Source organism: Misgurnus anguillicaudatus, chromosome 9 (genome assembly GCF_027580225.2).
Source record: "Misgurnus anguillicaudatus chromosome 9, ASM2758022v2, whole genome shotgun sequence".
NCBI lineage: Eukaryota > Metazoa > Chordata > Actinopteri > Cypriniformes > Cobitidae > Misgurnus > Misgurnus anguillicaudatus.
The window spans coordinates 21,435,920-21,454,776 of record NC_073345.2 but is presented as its reverse complement, the minus strand read 5'-3'; the positions used below and the strand labels follow the sequence as shown (position 1 = coordinate 21,454,776).

General features: G+C 41.6%; 1 protein-coding gene across 1 annotated transcript in view; it reads right to left on the bottom strand.

Moving 5' to 3' along the window:
• Nucleotides 1-18,857, bottom strand: part of nectin3b (nectin cell adhesion molecule 3b) — a 40,732-nt gene that overhangs the window by 9,886 nt on the left and 11,989 nt on the right. The window contains exons 2-3 of the mRNA XM_055180041.2: nt 7,419-7,769; nt 1,424-1,723 (exon numbers count right to left, since the gene is read on the bottom strand). Coding sequence (XP_055036016.2) covers nt 1,424-1,723; nt 7,419-7,769 — 651 coding nt within the window. The remainder of the gene's footprint in view (nt 1-1,423; nt 1,724-7,418; nt 7,770-18,857) is intronic.

Below are 18,857 nucleotides of genomic sequence, written 5' to 3'. Positions count from 1 at the left end.
TTTAAATAGGAAAAATAGCCAAACTCTTTGGTTACTTTTTAGCACGATGCTAATGGTCTAATCAGATTCAATGGATTATGCTAAGCTATGCTAAAAGTGGTATCGGCAGACCCGAAGATCGGCTGAATGGATTCCAAAACTGTAGAAATAAAAATGTTCAAATCTAGGGGAGCTGAAAAATGAGCACATTTTCAAAAAAGCGGAGTGTCCCTTTAAGAGGACTTAGTTGAAAAATCGGAGGCAGGCAGTAGGCAGATTAAAAGCTAAAATATTTGATGAACGCATAATACGTGTCTTTAACATTCGGTTAATATCATCTGATTTTCGTCAGGGTTGGCGCCTAGCGCTTTTGCATCCAAGATCTTTATTTATTCTCTTATATAGAGGATGAGAAAAAAATGAAACCAGGAGCCTAAAAGTATGTCTATAAGATTAAAACTCAAAGCAATTTCGAGACATGCCTATTTTGTTTTGTAGCACATTTGTCTCAGTACTTAAAACACTGCCATCCATTACAAATGGAACAACAGAAGAAGTATTTATCTACATAAAAAGTCTACTTCTATTACTCAACGTTATTAATACAACGACTAAGAATAAACCCACACTGTAATTCATCAAGAATCTTAAGTGCGCGTCTGACCAGCCAAGTACGAGACCACTTACAGAAGCAATAGACGCTAACCGTATCGATCTGTGCCTTTACAAAAGCTCTTTAAAAAGTTCTTTAAGTGAAAGGGTTGAATTAAGACATGAACAGAGAAGACGGACAGCAAGATGGAGAGAAAGCTTTCATGACTCTAGCCTCCGCTTGAGTGTCATCTCGTGACTGATGCGACCTCGCCTTCCCAATACTCCCTACAAAGGCAGCTTCCTGTGGCCGCCCCACACAGCTACATCTATATTTTAAAGAGAGACATCTGCGCTTAAGCACACGCCACCACCGTAGACGCACACACCTAACAGATAAGTTGAAGCCGGTACGTATGTGGGAGAAGAAATGTGTCAAACCATGTTGATAAATCATTGGTCTGAAACATCTAGACCCTTATTTTGTATAAGGGCCCGCTGTTCACTCACAATACAGCTTCACAAAACATAATGTCATGTGTTTGGTTACCGCAGTGGAGTGATATGCGAAACAGATGTGGGCTCTGGTTTGTCATGTTTAAGGAAGTAAAAAAATCTCTTCATGGAGATGAACACAAACAAGCTTACATGCACATGTTCGGCAAATGTTTTGATCCAAAGTGATGTATAGTGCATTACAATTTATATATTTTATCAATATGCGTGTTCCCTAGAATTGAATCCATACCATTGAGCTATAGGAACATGGCTCATGTTCACAAAACATCAGGGATGGGAACCAAGTGGTCACACCTAAAATAAATGGTCTAACATAGATGTGGTAAATACTTACATTGTACATTGATGGTGTATGGGATCCTGAAGTCTTTATGGAGGGCAGGGTGTTTTACCACACATGTTAAAGTGTGACCCTGGACATGGCGGGTGGGCTGCCAGATATAGTGCACTTTTGTCGTAGTTGTGCCGTTGGCATCCTCTTGCATGTGGGCATCGGATGTGCCATAGAGATCCGTCGCCCATGAGACCTCAGCGGGAGGCCGTCCTCTCTCTGCGATACACGTCGCCACCGTGGTTTCATTTCCACCATCGATTAGAGCGGAAGATCCGGCTGAGATGTACACCTTCGGTTCCACTGAGGAGAGAGAGAGAGACATTGAAGTTAATGTACTAAACAGTTCCTCTAGTGTTTCATTCTGAAACTGAAATAGGAAGAGACACACTCATCCCATTAAAACAAAGATGTATTAAGATAATGAAGCCAGCTAAAGGAAATCCATTCAGATGAGACTACAATGCAAATAAAGCCTAATCCCTCCAGCATTAAAACTCTCTCTCGTACCACAGCCAATAAATTCATAACTGATAAGAATGACTGGAAGTGTAATTAGATTTTCTATTTAAAAAAAAGATTTATCATATTGAACAAAAAAATATATGGTAACCGGCTAAGGTCGGCCTCAGTTTCTCATCAGAGCACTGAGTGCTTTTCCAGAGAATATTAAATTATTTGTTTTAATGGCTTATCCAGTTAACATGGTAGCCTTCCGCAGGAGGGGGTGGGGTTCGGGTGTGTGCAAACGGTATGAATCCTGCTGTGTTCTAGACTGGAAAGCAAAGCTTTGCCCCTGCTGCGGTTGACAGAAATTCAACATGTGCCCGGCACCTCCTACTTCTCCGTTCATGGCTGTAGACAGGTGGGGAACAAAAGGAGACATTGTCCGAGGCTCTGCAACAAGGAGGCTGAGACTAGTCAAATTGGTCACCAAAAATGCATCGATTTTCAGGGTTGTCCCGACAACTAAGGGCACACTCACATTATCCAAACCATGCCCCAGCGCGATTGTCCCCCGCCCTACTCCCCTAGAAGCACAGACTCACACTGTACTTTTATCGATCCGAGCCTGGGCACGCTTTCATCATTAGGATGCGATTGTATTGAACAAAGCAGGAAGTAAAGCGCTCTCTTAACACTGGAACCCATCGTAATGTTAAGTCTGTGTTATTTATTCAGAGTCGTTTGGTGCGCGATGACACAGCCCTGTCACATGCCATCGTATTGCTTAGTTGGTCTGTGACGTGTGCAGCTCGGACATTCAGGTAACCCTACTGCATGCCTCAAAAGGTTTTTGAGGCGGCAGATGAAGGCAAGTGGCTGCGCAATTGACGTCTCTCCTTTTGAATTGCGCTCAGGTGCAATTGGGCCCAAGTGAACCGCGCTCCAGGCCTCCAGCCCACCTCTGCAAGCCAGCCAGGGCGCGATTAACCAAAGTGCACCCGGGCGTGGTACAGAGCGATCACACTAATCAAATGAACCAGGCTTTGGGGGGTCAATCGCGCTCGTGCGCAGTTTGGTTTTGATAATGTGAGTGCACCCTAATATCACTTTTGTTTCTGCTCACATGCTGCACTGATCCTAACATGTATGCATATTTCATGTGGAAACTGTGGAGGTCATGATTTTCACAAGTAGATTACATATGAAATCAACACAAAGACGCATTTAGTGCACATTTGTGTGGGGTGATGTGAATGACGCGAATTGGGTGGCGGGATTGCATGCAAACACGCGCTATTCGCCTCAAGTGGGTCTTCCGCGCAAAAAATAAATACATTTTGCCTAACCCAACGCTAAATCCAGCAAGTAATATTAAGCAAGGAATGCGATGTGAATATATGCTACACATTTGGTGTATATGCCCCCTAACCCCCCAGTCACATTAGCTACATGAGACAGAGCGACAGGCTACCATTCATTTTCAATGGGAGTGGCCGTTTGCCAGGGACAAGCGATGAACTCGGCGCTGCGCGAGCAAGGTGGGGCCAAAATAAACAAGCAGGCTATTTTATGCAAATGCTGAGCGATGCGACAAAGCGACTGCCAATCGAAGTGAAGGAGCAGCGTGACGTAGGTCTGTGGTCGAGTCGGAGAAAATAATTCAAGATGGCGGAAAATGCATATTTTTGTATATATCTGATAAGTTTGGCATTTTATCTCATATATTTTTTGTTACTTTTATCGAGAAATAAATACTTTGAAATCCAAAAACACAGTTCTTGTAACTTAACAATACCTCTAAAGTGACTTTTGATACCGCATTTAGATACTAGCCAAGGAACGCCCATCAAGCGAGTGCGTGTCGCTCGGTGTCGCTCACTTTTGTAGGTAATGTGACTGTAGGGTCAAGCCTCGTTCAGATCCCCCGTGCCGCCTTTTTTCAATGAGGCATTTTTTAATCTGGTTGTCATAAATGAGTACTGTCCACTCCAGTAACTGACGGGAGAAGGATGAACTCCACTGCTTCGCTCCCATTGGTAGTCTCTCCTGAAAATCACTCTTCATTTGCATAATGTTTTCCTTACCTTTTCTTAACTTTCTTGCGACGCTGGACACGCCTACCCGGTCGCCAATGGTCACTTTCATATGAACCAAGACAAACCATTACAGTCTACAGCTGCGAGAGTCCGCTCTATGCTGCTCCTGTATTTATGTAATTCAATGGATTCAGTGATGTGAAATAACTTCGGGACCTTTTTGAACTTAATTTGGCTTGTCGTGTTCATTTAGCCTATTCAGCCTGCAAGGTATGTTCTGCATGCTATTGTGTATCGTGTAAATAACTGTTTATGTTACTTTAACATGTACACCTATTCAGCCTGCTGTTCTGTGCTATTGTGTAGTTGAATAACTTGCCTTTCTAGATTAAATGTCTGTCCTTCGGCTTAGATTGTGAAATCATTTTCTAAATAAATGCCACGTATAGTCCAGTGCGACTTATATATGTTTTTTCCTCTTCAAAATGCATTTTTGACTGATGCGACTTATACTCTGGAGCGACTTATAGTCCGGAAAATACAGTGTGCAAAACATAATCCAGCTATGATATTGTACTACTGCATCTCTTGACTTGCGTGACCAAATAATTTTTGAAGGAATAGCATTTAGAACGCACATCATAGAAGTTTGCAGTACCCATCATTATAATTCTAATAAACCTTTACAACTCATGAAAAGTTTTTCCAGGCCATAAATTCAAAATGTCAAATTCCTGGTATCAACTCAAGTCATTGTTTCTCTTTCCCTTCCAAATTTGCAGTCAAAGTATTAATACTGGCAGTTGACCTTCAGTGAGAACAGTAGCAGCTGCGTTCTTCGTACCTTCAGCGATCCAGAGCTACAAGCGGCATGTGGTTTGTGAGTGACATACTCAAAAGGCACTTGTGACATATGGATGTGCTCAATGCTTGTGTGACTGTTTGTGTCAACGTTCTGTCACTTTAAACAACAAAATCAAGACCTTGTAACGACATCCTTGACCCTACAGTGCAGTGGATCCCAAAAGATGAGGGCATCATTCCCACACACCCCCGTCTCCACACATACACACACACGCTGCACATTCCTCCTGAGCTAATAATAGCTCCAGCGCGTGCTCTCCCCTCCTCGATTTCAGTGCCGTCTCATTTCACCACTTTCCATCCTTCTGTACCCCCCCTTCCACAATTTCTCCTTTTATTAAACCTCTCCCTTCTCATTCGTCTCTGCGGTTGTTCACGTTCCAGTTTTTTCTCTAATATCTCCAGCTGCTATCTATGACATCATCTTGAATCTTTCATCTTTTTCATTTTATGAACCTCCAATTTATCTTTTACGAACAATAAGGAAAATGCATCTTTATTGACAGTCAGAGATTCTAACCAATAATTTGTATTGTTGAAGCCTTCACTCGCAGCTCTCTTTATATTTGGGAGAAGTAAAGATCTACAGTAGCAGATTACCAAAGATGCTTAAAAGGGTCCTCTGTAAATACAGTCCTATATGTGCATGTGTGGGTTTTCATGTAACAGACACTCCCTATATTTTAATCTATATGACTGAAACAAATTTAAGTTTAATGCTTAAACCTTTCCAACAAAACGATACATGCCTGGAAGTTAAACTATTGGTCATCAGCATACCCACCACAAGCTGTTTTTCTGTACAACCTTGATTTTAAGCCTGCATACTTCCTCTTATCGTCTCATGTAAACAGATCACCACAGCACACTGCTTTATTCATCCCTCAGCAGGGTAGATGGGCTCTAGGGGTTTGGTGGGGGACAAGAGTTTAAACATCACCATGTTCACTGGAAGAGATGGAGCGTCTCCCAACACAGCTTTCATTCCTGGCCTGAAGCCGCTCTTAATGTTCTTCCTCTCCTGCGAGCATGCTGCATACTTGGCCACTTAAAACAAATAAGCGGCGCTCTATTCGCCAGCTGTGATGTGCATTCACTCACATGCTCTCGTTCTTCGGGGGAGCACACATTTGTGAGAGGTTTGTTACGGCACTTTAGCGTTAATACACGAGAATCACGCTATGACTGACTGAGTAGATCACATTTAAATCAGACTGCCAAAAACACACAAATACTGTGCGTTTTGGGGAAGGTGCATTGAAACCATAACCTGTAGTGCGCTACATTTGAGCTATTCAAAAGGAACGATATCTTTATAGTGCTGGGCGAAAATTAGATACTATAATTTTACAGATATAAAATTTTCCTGATAAAAACGATAACGACAGTTCGATAAGTGATCGATAATGTTTACGTACTGTGCGTAATGTTGCGCAAGCACTTCTGGATGTGGCACACGCTCTTGGGTTTACCATATATATGTACACTAGATGTCGCCTTGGCTACAGCAGTTAGTTGGACCGAATGCGACAAATAGAGCCGCCATCTTGAAACGGGAACCCCGCATCAGCGTACAACCACCATAAATCATCATGAATGCGATTTTCTTGGTTTTCTTTTGGTTCGTTTCAACAGTCAGACATGTATTTAGCATTGAGTCCAGAAAAAAATAGGCCTAACATCCATACACAGCACAAAAGTCCGGCATTGTCCATGAATTCGAAGTATAGGCGAAGATAGTAGCATTACCTTGCTACGTCCTATGGCAAGACCCCTGTTTCAAGATGGTGGCGGTTTTGACGCATGCTTAGAACCCCTAGGCAACATCTAGTGTATATATCTATGTTGGTTTACAAGCACAGTGTCAATTAGACTTGAAGGAGTGGAGTAAGATGAGGCAAGTTATTCATTTGTAGGGCCCTATGTAGGGTGGCCATTCATGCCAGTTCCGCCGGACACGTCCCGAACATGTTTTCGGTTCAAGCCCGGAACACAGCAGACAAAATACTGTACTTTCTTTCAGCATCCGCCTTGCGTGCGCAAATGTCCGCACAGCTTTAAAAGTATATTTACAGGACAGTCACAAATTCAGGAAACTTAGGAAAAACAGCAGATCCACCACTGCAGTGAATATACTGTACGAGTGTGCGCTCCCACAGCAACATGACGCTCTTGACATCCATTTATCAGCTTGTAAAGCTTGTATAACACACGCATAATCACTGAACTAAGTTTTCTTTCTTGTTTAAGTGAACATAAACAGTGGGATGTTACGCAATATATCGAAACTTAATGCAGTCTGTCTTGGGTCTTAAAGTGACAGTAGCCTGCTGCTTTCTGTGTCAGAAATGTGTTGATTTCATAACAAATAGATTTATATTTAATACAGATGCCTGAACATTAAAACAAGATTTTAGTATTTGTCATGTTCTGAATAAAAAGTAGTTTAAAACCATTAAGTGTCTGGTTTTTACAATTTTCATTCAGGAGCAAAAATCTACCTTTAAATTTGACAGGAATAAAGATTTGTTATTTATCATGATAATTATCGATATCGACTGAGATGGAAAACATTTTCTTGATAATTTTTTTGGCCATATCGCACAGCCCTAACATCAATTTAAATTGTTTAAATGCTTAACTTGCATTACCTAGCACACTGACGGTCGTGGATGCCTGCGTGTTACCCAGTGGAAAGGTGGCCACCTTGCAGGTGTAGATGCCCACGTCAGCGAAGCCCACGTCTTCCAGGACAATGGTGGCGTCGCGCGCCGAGGGTGAGCGGAAGGAAAGGCGTCGCGCGTATTCGGGTGGAATGGAGATGCCGAACGTGGGGTTGTAGACGGCCAGGGTCACCCAGCCGGTGGGCAGCTTCCTCTCCCAAGAGCTCTGGGTCAAGCTGAGATTCGTATCCACCTGGACCGTGCAACTGAGGGTGACGTTCTTGCCCAGCACTGCATTCACTTTAGGGGGGACGACCACCTGACTGCCATATACCACACCTGAGAGTAAAAGAAATAGAGAGATTAGTAACAACACTTGAGCAGCTCTTTTAAAAAAGCTTGAGCTTGCGTCCAATCGCTCTTTACGCTACTCCTAAATCCTAGAAAGTATATTCTCGCTTGTCTAAACATCTTTGGAAGTTTTTCTACCCAGGATTCCACATTGGCTAGCTGCAATTTGTTATGCTATGAAGTAGTAATATATATATTTTTAATGGACTGCAGAGAGACTAAAATTAGCCCTAACGTTCAGTGTACAGCAGAAACCCTGTGAAAGCATTTTCTGAAAAGTATGAAAATAGGTCAGGAACAATGGAGTCATAGCAGACTAGAGACTGAACATAACTAAAGCCAGGTTGATCCGACGGTGCGCAGGACAATGTTTGTGCTGGTTTGCCTGGGCCATTAGGCCCATAGGGTTTTAAAATAAGAACAACATGGGCATTCACCACAAAACCTTTCACTGTTCTCCTCCCCTACCTCTCCTCTCCCTTTCCGTTAACCTGCCTTCCTTTGCTCTGCCCTTCATCATCATTTTTTTCTCTTTCCATTTGCCGAACAAAAGCTTAATTATGTCTGTGAGAGGGTGTGCGTGAAACGAGAGGGGAGAGCAAGGGGGGAGAAGGCGGACGAGACGGAGAAACGAGACCCAGACAGAGAGAGATGAGTGCTCAGGATGCCCAAGAAACAACGGAGGCCACACGAGGACAACCTGTGTGTCTTATTACACCCAGACAGCTGCGTTCTCCCCATCTGAAACGACACACGCAACATGCAGTACAGACGTGCATGGCCTCTAACATGTGGCGGCTGAGGCAAATTAATGCGTTCTTTCGGGAGATGATGGAATTTAGAGCATCTGGTAAGATCTACTATAGATTCCCACATCAATCACCTGGAGGAGTTTCCAGTGATTAAGCTCCGCACACACACAAGCACATGCAATATTTTCCGATTGTAGCGGAAATTGAAGCTTGGGGACTTAGGGGGCAGTTGTGCTCAAACGGTTAGAGAGTCGCCGGTTCGAGTCTCATGGCCGGCAGAGTTAGGTCTGTGTACACCATGGGTCTCCAACCCTATTCCTGGAGGGCACCTGTCCTGCAGATTTTAGTTCCAACCCCAATCAAACACACTTGACTAGAGCCTGCATATCAAGTTTTTCACGGCTACCTAAAAATAAGACTATTAAATTAAATTAAGTGTGTTGGAATAGGGTTGGAACAAAAATATGAAGGCCATGTGCCCTTTAGAAACAGGGTTGGAGACCCATGGTGTACACAAATATTAGGGTTGCAAAACACTGGGAATTAAGGAAAATTTCCATGAAAATTACTCAGGATTATATGGGAATTGTGCCACGGGGATGTCTAATGTCGAGGGAGCTAATGTTTGTATGTGATACGGTTTGCACATATTTACCAAAATTCGGTCAGGTCAATCATTTTTGGATGCGGAGCTGCGCACACAAACGGTTAGAGAGTTGCCGGTTCGAATCTCATGGCCGGCAGTGTTAAGTTAGTGTGCACCATGGGTCTCCAACCCTGTTTCTGTAGGGCATCTGTGCTGCAGATTTTAGTTCCAACCCCAATCAAACACTCTTGAGCCTGCATATCAAGTTTTTCAAGGCTAACTAAAAATAAGATTATAAAATTATATTCGTAAGTGTGTTGGAATAGGGTTGGAACAAAAATATAAAAGGACATGTGCCCATCAGAAACAAAGTTGGAGACCCATGAGGTACACAAATATTAGGGTTGCAAAACTCTGGGAATTATGGAAAATTTCCATAGAAATTACTCAGGATTATATGAGAATTGTGGCACAAGGAAAAAGAGTCGTCTGATGTTGAGGGAGCTAATGTTTGTATGCGATACGGTTTGCACAAATTTCCCAAAATTCCGTCAGGTCAATCATTTTAGGATGCGGAGCTGCGCACACAATCGGTTAGAGACTAGTTGCCGGTTTGAGTCTCATGGCTGGCAAGGTTAGGTTAGTGTGCACCATGGGTGTCCAACCCTATTCCTGGAAGGCACCTGTCCTGCAGATTTTAGTTCCAATCAAACACACTTGAGCCTGCATATCAAGTTTTTCACAACTACCTAAAATAAGATTATTAATTTTATTTAAGTGTGTTGGAATAGGGTTGGAACAAAAATATAAAAGGACATGTGCCCTTGCCATGTTTGAATGCGATACAGTTTGCATAAATTTCCCAAAATTCGGTCATATCGCTTATTTTTGGATGTGGAGCTGCACACAAAATTAAAAGAGACGAGCACATCACAACAGAAAATACAGAGCGTGCATGACCACCCACTCCACGATGACAGCATTTTCAAGTGGTAGTGAAACACACACTGTGCAAAAAATAATTTCTGGTGGTCCGTTCTGAATTTGTGGAATAAAAAAGTCTAATCCTCACGGAGGGGAATTATGTTCTAATCCGACTCTAAACTTTCTCTACAAAGACATGTCAGCAGGGTTTCCCGCAGCACTTTACAGTTGGGGCGGCCCGTCTAAGCTGGGACACCCTACTACCTTAACTAGGTCAAAAAAAATTGCTGCACAAAAATCCTACAACATCTGCTTCAGTTTGTGTTTATTAACCCTTTCATTTCAGTTTCACTTCATCACGCATCTATTCCCATTAGAGGTATCTGTTAAAAACATTTAATTCATTAATAATCTAGTATGCGTTCATTGTGTCATAATTTCTTAAAATTAATAATTAAGTTTTATTTGTGTGTTTTTAAAAATATTTTCATCATTACACATACACCCCGCCCCTTTGATTGCCACACCCCGGCCCTGCCCACCCCCAACCCTACCACCTTAACTAACACATTTTCTGTGGGAAACCCTGATGTCAGTAAATCCATCCACTTATAAAACATGCTGTAGTTGGCACCCATAGTCTTGTGGTTAGTGCACCAATATAAAGCACTCACGGTGAGCAGAGTTAAATTCCGGTCTCTACATTCCTTTGCCGATCCTCCTTTCCCATCTCCACCAAACACTTTCATGTAATCCCTCTCTACTATACTATTTAAATAGAGGCATAAAATTCCTCTAAAATAGAACTGAAAAAACATGCCGTAACAGAAACACTGCTTTGTCTATCAAATTCACACCTTCAACAATAAATGTCAACACAACTACTCTTAGACTTTGAACAAGACTGTTCAACAAACCTCTCAATTTGTTGAGTAGCCTATAGTAATGCAGTTCTGCAAATCCCTACCATTAAGCAAATACATAGACAAACACAATGATCTGTCATAATTGTTTGAGCAACCCAACAATCTAAGCGAATATCTTAGATACATGCTGGTTTTTAGTATGAGCTTCTCCACATGAGCATATCCATGTATGATGGATGTCCGATTGTTGACCTGAATCTAAATTAAAACCAGCCCTTCATGAAACCGCGTCATTTTGGTCCAATCTGAGCAATGCTTCAAACAAAACAACAGATCTGGAATTAATCTCCAGCTTTCACTGTCCTCTGAAAAACAATCCCTGGAAGTCCATGTCACACAGCCATGGGATCTAAAACATAGATCAACAGCTAAAGAAAGTGATTTAAAACAGAGGCCGCAGTTAAATGTTAAAAGCCACATGCGTTGTGAAAAATTGTGGAAATCTATCAGTAAAAAAACTTGAAGACAATGTTGGAGCGCATACAGTTGGATAAGCAGCAATACTGCATACACACCGACCCACCCGCTTGCTAGCTTTAGAAAGACAATGCTAATTGCAACAAGCTGCTCGTCGGAAGATGTAATCGTAAATCTCAACCCGCCGCATTGCTTGGCAACAGACTCCAAACATTCACCGGAGCGGCCGTCCTGCCAACACGAACCCTCCCTTTTTTTGTCTCTTTTGCTGTGAACGGAAGGAAGAATAGGAAAAAATAAAATGATAAATTGAGACTCCACATTTCGAACAAGATTTAGAAGAACTAACACTCATCTGCCTCAGTAGGTTAAAGCCAAAAGATGACTTCACAGTAAAGGATGAACACGAGGGAAATGAAGAGAAAGATTTGGAGCTGTTAATGTTTACCGATGCTATGCCGTTGGCATTTAAACAAAGACATTTTAGGCCACTGACTCACTCGGAAATGCCCAATGGAGACTCCGTGTCCCCCACAGACCTCCTGCTTTTACCAAACACAGTCGGTCTTATGGGGCTAATTGAGTAAGTTTCATCTTTTCAATGTTAAAGCAAAGCAAAGCAAAAAAAAAAAAAAAAACTGTCCAGCTGAACAATAGAAAAAATGTGGAAAATTATTACGGCAGTCATTCAGGTGCTTGACAGGCAGTTTTGCATTTCCTCAACCTTCCTGCTTTGCTATAAATCCTTGTTTTTATCATTATTGAACCTACAGATAATGTGACAAGCCAAGCTTATGTCACACATTTAATTCCTTTTAAATGAAGATCTCAAAATAAATATTTTTTTCCATTTTAGAAGATTGAAATGCACATATTTTCTGACTACTCGGAGCATGCCTATCCACTTTCCATTAAAGGAAATAATGTTGAGAAAGCCATTTACCAACAAAATGTTCCCCAGTGCAGTAATGCCTCAAAAATGTGTTTTAAAAATTAGACTTCTGTGCCAGACAATAAATATGAGACACTAAATCACCAAATAAAGGTCTCAATAATTGTGTAATACAAGCTAACATGTATGCAAACGCAAATCCCAAAAGGTCACAGCAGCGCAGGAAGTTAACTGTCCTGACAGCAAGGACACAGAGATCCCAGAAGGCTTTGCTCTTCAATCTGCCACAGTCAGCTATTCTTTCACATGCGCTGGCTACCTGCAAGGTGTGCCGGTGCACGTGAGGGCGTCTGTGTGTGTCTGCGTATCTGTGAGGTGACAGGGTTCAATTTTCCCACTCAAAGACAGTTTGTATTCATTGCTTGTGGCAGGTCACAATGGCGCTATCACCTCTGCCATGACTCAGCAGATGGGCTTAACTTTGCCATATTTCCTTCACAGCTTAATACGAGGAAAAGACAAAGAGAAAGAGAATAAATGAAGAATCATTTTCAAAATGTATTAGTCGACAAGGTAATTCAGGTGAAATATTGAAAATATAGTGTGAATAAAGCCAAGTATAATTCTTCTGGTTTTAGACAACTTTAAGCGCTGCACATGCACTGTGGTCATTAATATAAACCGTGAGTTTTCTCTCAGAACAACTACTGCGAAACAGTTGGAAGAAAAGCTGCCAAGCACGATCTTATAAACAAGTTCATGGCTACTGTACGCGAATAAAAACATTAGGTTTTACTCATGCACTTTTAAGTTTATTACAGTTCCTGTAACTTAGGAAGTGTACGATTTGCTGGCCACACATTTGGATGTACATTTAAAGTATGTTTAAAAATAATCTCTAAAACCATCCCACCCATGATAGGATCAAATCTCAGTAGCTCATCATGTTGTTCAAATGCTTTTAAATAATCCACGATCATACAAAATTCCCCAGATTTGACATGGGATTGGCTTGTGAAAAAAATTCCATCGTACCTTTTGTCGTTCTTGAAAAAGCTGCTTTTAAAATGACACTTTTATATCTCTGTGTATCCAGAACAAAATGAAAATAGACCCGGGAGCTGGAAGAGGCTCAAGGTCATGTAAAGAAAGCGTCAGAGTTTGACAAGGTTAAAGGTCAAACGACAATTGTGTTGTGAATTTGTGACACTGACAGGCACTGACGTTAAGGTTTACAGCTTTATTGTATGTAGCAAAAGCAGCAGGCAGCTCGGCAGCTTCGGGTTTCACATAAATGCGGTCACTGCATCTCAAACGGCACGAGTACGCTGCAGGAATGCACCAGAGACCTCAAGTAAGTCTCTGCCTCCATGAACGACAAACAGACCAACTGCTTCATACATAGATCACCATAACGGGATGTATGATTCATATTTGTGTTATAATGTAATGGAATAAAATCTTAAGATAAAGTTTATTTGATGCACAAACATTTCTCTGAATTTATCTGTTAGTAAAACATTTATCGGTTTACTTCCTGAAAATTGTAAATACAGTCCAGAACTTAAAACTTCTGTTTGAGTGGGCCAAGATGTAAACCTTCGGCTCAACGAATGGCGTGAGCTTGGAGGCGGGACTATTTCTTAAACTGAACAGTGACAGACAGGAGGAGGGAAAGAAAGTGAAAAATTACACACTGTAACCTTTTAAAAAATTGAAACAATGACCCACCCAACTGCTCGGAAAACAAACAGGCGATTCACCGGCTGTCGGCACGCTGGTTTTTCAAAGAGCACCAAACAATTGATGACAGAAAACAGAGCTACCTCACAGCATCCTGGTGCATGAGCTAGCAAAGTGAAAAAGACCAATGGGAATGGGTCTTAAAATGTAAAGAGAGTAAGACATGTTGTGACAGTTGTGCTATGGTCCGAAAAACGGTGTCTTAAGGGTGAAGCCGATGCTCTCACACAGAGATTGTGGTTTTGGGAAGAGTGACTCATGGGGTTCCTTTAGAAAGCTGCACGCTAGTTCCAGTCTAGACCACAGACAGGCCAGGAGCCTGCCAGAATATATCCGATACGAGCCCAAAAACAGCCAGCGTGAGGGGGAGGTGGATGCTCCAGAGGATTCTAGCGCCTACAAAAAAGGAGCGTGAAAATCTTTCAGCACCCAGGGCATTTATAGCGTGAGGAACCCCCAGAAAATAAGTCCAACAAATGTGCATTTAAGGCACACAAGATGTGGTCTCCAGTAACTTTTCGATTAAATTATTTATAAGCATGTGAATGTGTAATCATTTTAAATATTAGTTTTCATTTTTGTATTAATGACAAGGTTTGTTCTGTCACAGCTTTTATTATCTCTGCAGTATTAACCGAAATGCTGAATCACTCACCATTAAGCAACAAGGGAGATTCATCTACTGTGATGTCACAGGAAGATGCCGGCTGATGAATGTGACATTAAAATGATTATGAGTTTATGATGCTGCGAAAATGCAAAGCAAAGCTGTTGGACTGTCATACTATCTCAAAGTCAAAACTGTTACTCTGTTACTTTTTGCTATAAAAAGACGTGATTTTGACACATGACTGCAAAGCTGCGAGGCAAAGCATCTAATGCAGCAACCCGTGTCATATTCTAATGCTGAGTCACAGTGTCTCTATTCCACAGGCTTCTAATCAGTCAACATCACAGAGTCACTGTTTTTTAATGATTGAAACAGCGAATGGAAAAACTGCCGTTTTTGATCCCCTACATTAAAACCTTAGGCACACCCCTTACTTCTTTCCCCCAGCGGAACAAACCAATGTTTTCATTTTACCCTGGTTGTCTTTTCCATCCATCTGAGGTTAATATCCCACACTGCTGGGTTAAAAATGAGACTGGAATGCAATATACAGGGGTGAAGAGCCCACAGAGGAAGAAAAGACAGATTTAAATGCTTTGAATAAACTAAGGCTGCCGCAAACAATTCTTTTAATAACTGATTATTTTTCTTAATTTGATAAAAAGCTTAATTTTCAATTATATTCTTGGCTTATAACCAAGTGAACCCCTAAATTAAGGTATTTGTGCAAGTGTTTGCTGCAAAAGTTCATAATGAGTTTTCCTAACGCAATCTTTATTTTTTGACATTTTATGGGGCGGTTTCCTGGACAGGGTTTAGATTAATCAGGCCTTAGTTATATTAGAACCTTCAAGTAGTTTTCTAAAAACAAACCTTACAAAAAGCAATACTGGTGTGGATATTGAGACAAAACAGTGGCTAGGGCTGCACGATTCTGGCTAAAAATAAATGTAAAACACGATTTTTCTCCATGGGAAAGGAGAACACAAAATTCTCTCACATAATTCTAACAAAGTAAAAAATGTGCTACACAGGACTTTCAGTTATAATAAAGTGTTTTAAAAGTCTCTTTTCCTTATTTTAGACCCCTTAGGATTAGTAACTTAAAATTTGTTCATTCGTGAGTGAAAGCCGCGCGTGAAATTCTAGTCATCGAGACATTCATGCAGAAATTTGCATCATGGGAGGGCCTCCCATGGGCTTCTGCGACCCCGCTCGCTTCCTGTAATCACATCACTACTAGAGCAAGCTGCTGATTGGTTAACGCGGCATGTTTTCCGCCAAAGTTCAAATTTTTCAACTCGTGCGTTTGCCGCGGCAACGCTCAATTTGCGCGAATGAGGCGGAATTGCATCTACCATTTGTGCAGCGAGACCTCCAGACGTCTTCACATTGACTTAACATTGAAATCGCTTGACGCCTCTACCGTGGCTGGTGTGAATGCAGCATTAAACGTAAACTGGCCAACCTCCCCACACACACACACACACGCAACCCAGGCAACGAGTTCGCTTAGTAGAAATGCCCCATCTGCTGATTGGCTACAAGTGTGTTTGTTTTGGTACTCGACTTGACTCACTTTTCCAAAGTGTTTCAAAAATCATGCCCCCCGCCTTTAAAACACGAAACTATGATAGTGAGGCCGTTTCTCAATCCGAAGGCTGCAGCCTCCGGAGGTCGCATTTGAAGGCTGCATACGTCATCAAGACGAAATATCAAAATATTAACAATTATCAAGTTGACTATTATTCTTAGTCAATCGTAAATTGTTGTAGTATGTTTATTACTTGCGAATGTAATGCTCAGATAACTTAAACCAGGCTTGATGACGTACGAGTCTGCATATGCGACCTCCGGAGGCTGCAGCCTTCCAATTGAAAAACGTCCAGAAGAATTTCCTTGCCTTTTTTTGGAACCAATATTGTTGCATAGTCACCCTCTCTGTCACCTCCAGGATTTTCTGCAAGGGTGCTCTTTTTCCTCTCTTTTGTGTGAAAATAGCAGCTGCAAATCCACCAAATCCCTGTGTTTAGGTCTGCCGCCTCACGCGAATGAGGAAGAGAGAGCAGAGAAACGATCAGGTCTGATTGGTGAATAAATAGGGTTTGGTTTTACACTGTGTGAGTGAGCAAGTTTGACTGATATAGCATCTTGGATTGTTGTAATGTAAACACGTAAATGCAGCATATCCCAAATTGGTTGCATTATGGAGTAGCGCAAACTTTAATTTATAGATAAAAAAAATTAAGCACGTGTACAAAACGCTCATGACATGCACAGACCAACTAAATGACATTAGTTGATATAGATTTTCATAAACCAATAATCAATTTTATCAATTCGGCCTAGCAGTTGCAGCCCTAAATACTTCAATCTATCGAAAAATGAGATTTTACTCCTATTATAGCTAAATCTTAAGATTAACAGCGCAACTTTTACAGCGCACATGCATTTTTAGAAAAAAAAAATGCATCATAGCCGAGGCTCTCTGAACAACATCAACCTCTCATTTCCCCTGAGCCAAATTACAGAGTGCTCAATGTGCGCTTAACCCCACTCAAGACCCCCTTTTTCCATATGATAACAGAAGTCTCTGAACAGTGAACAGATTTCCTTCCCTTTCCACTTCAAAAAACAAGCTGCTAATCACACCATCAAAACTATCCAAACTTGAAGTCGTTCCCTGGGCTCTCGGAACACCATAACATGCGCAGATAGAGAAGATTAATGAATCACTGCTTTAATGTGTGCTTCTATTAGAGAGAAAAAAAATTTCATATGGGAAAGTCCCAGTTGCTTCCTGTGTCCAGCCAATTTCTATCTCCATTCCCCACTATTTGTTTTAACAACAGAGAATACATATAGGCTTACTGGGCAACAACACATAAGATCTGTTCCAAAACCTACAGTAGGGAGCCAGCTTGATGTATACAGCCTACATAGGCAGCTGTCTTCAAGTCAGTAACCTCATTGTCATAAAACCCTAAAAATTGACTGGTGTGGGATGTTCTACACGGGCGGCAATTTGGCATGCCACAAAAAAAGTGATTTGCATAGGAGACTCAATTTTATTGAGTTTGACATTGGCATGTCGCAAAGCCAATGACGCAATAGACTACCAAACAAGCCTTTATAGGCAGCTCATGTGGTTTGAAGCAGAAAGAGTCTAAACAAGGAAGTTCCTAAATCGCTAGCCAAACGATATGTCTGGATGTGTGATATTTTAATCATGCAAGTTAGGTCATTTGTTTCTGCATAGTTTATCCAGATCTGATAGAGAGATCTGGATCCAATCTCAGCACAAAGTCCAGCTCTGGGATGCATTAGACTGGTGAGGACAGATTGGCATGCACAGAGACTAGTGGATCTCAAAGATCTTCCTGACTGCTGGTCTCAAAAGAGACAGGGGTACTTCCAAACAGTCTGATTTCAGGTCGGCATGTCAACTTGCACTGTGACAAGGAAGGAAAAGGAGAAAGTGGTTTGAGGAGTATGTTTGAGATGTTCAAGCGTGGGAGATGTAAGCGTCTCGCTGTGGTAGGTGAAGCAGAGGTCCAATAAGAGCTCCTAAGCAAACAGGGAGGTTTCAACTTCTGGGAGCTTGGGAGATTTTCTGCAGTCTAGGAAATTTGCCCAGCGAATCATCCCAAAAGTCCCTAAGAATCTACCGTCCAGATATGCAAGCAGGGAGAAGGCGGTGAAGAACATGCAAACAAATTCAGAATGACTTTGCCAATGTGAGAATGCTGGAAATTGTGAAGTTTGATCTCTCTGAATCACTCGTTTCCTTTTGGCAACTCAAGTCATACATTTTTTAACACCATGCTAGCTTTTAGGGCTATTTTCATGGTAGGGCTGTACGATAAATCATGAACATTTCGTCAGAAAAGCAGATTCTTTGATAAGCAGTAAATCGCCATAAGCTGCTTTCAGATGGAGCAACATTTACTACACAAAGCCGTAGTTCACGGACAATTTGGGGCAATTTCGTATTAATTATCGCGGACGTATCCCCTGTGATATGTATGCAATATGGGCCAGCTTATCGGGGAACTAAGGCTTTGTGTAGTAAATGTCACTTCATCTTAAAGCAGGTGATGGCGATTTACTACTAATCAAGGAACCGGTTTTACGAGAAAATATTCATTACACAATATAAATATACAACTTTTGTTTCCTAGTAGTATAATTAGTAGCGGCTGGTCAATGGGGGTGCTGGGGCACCG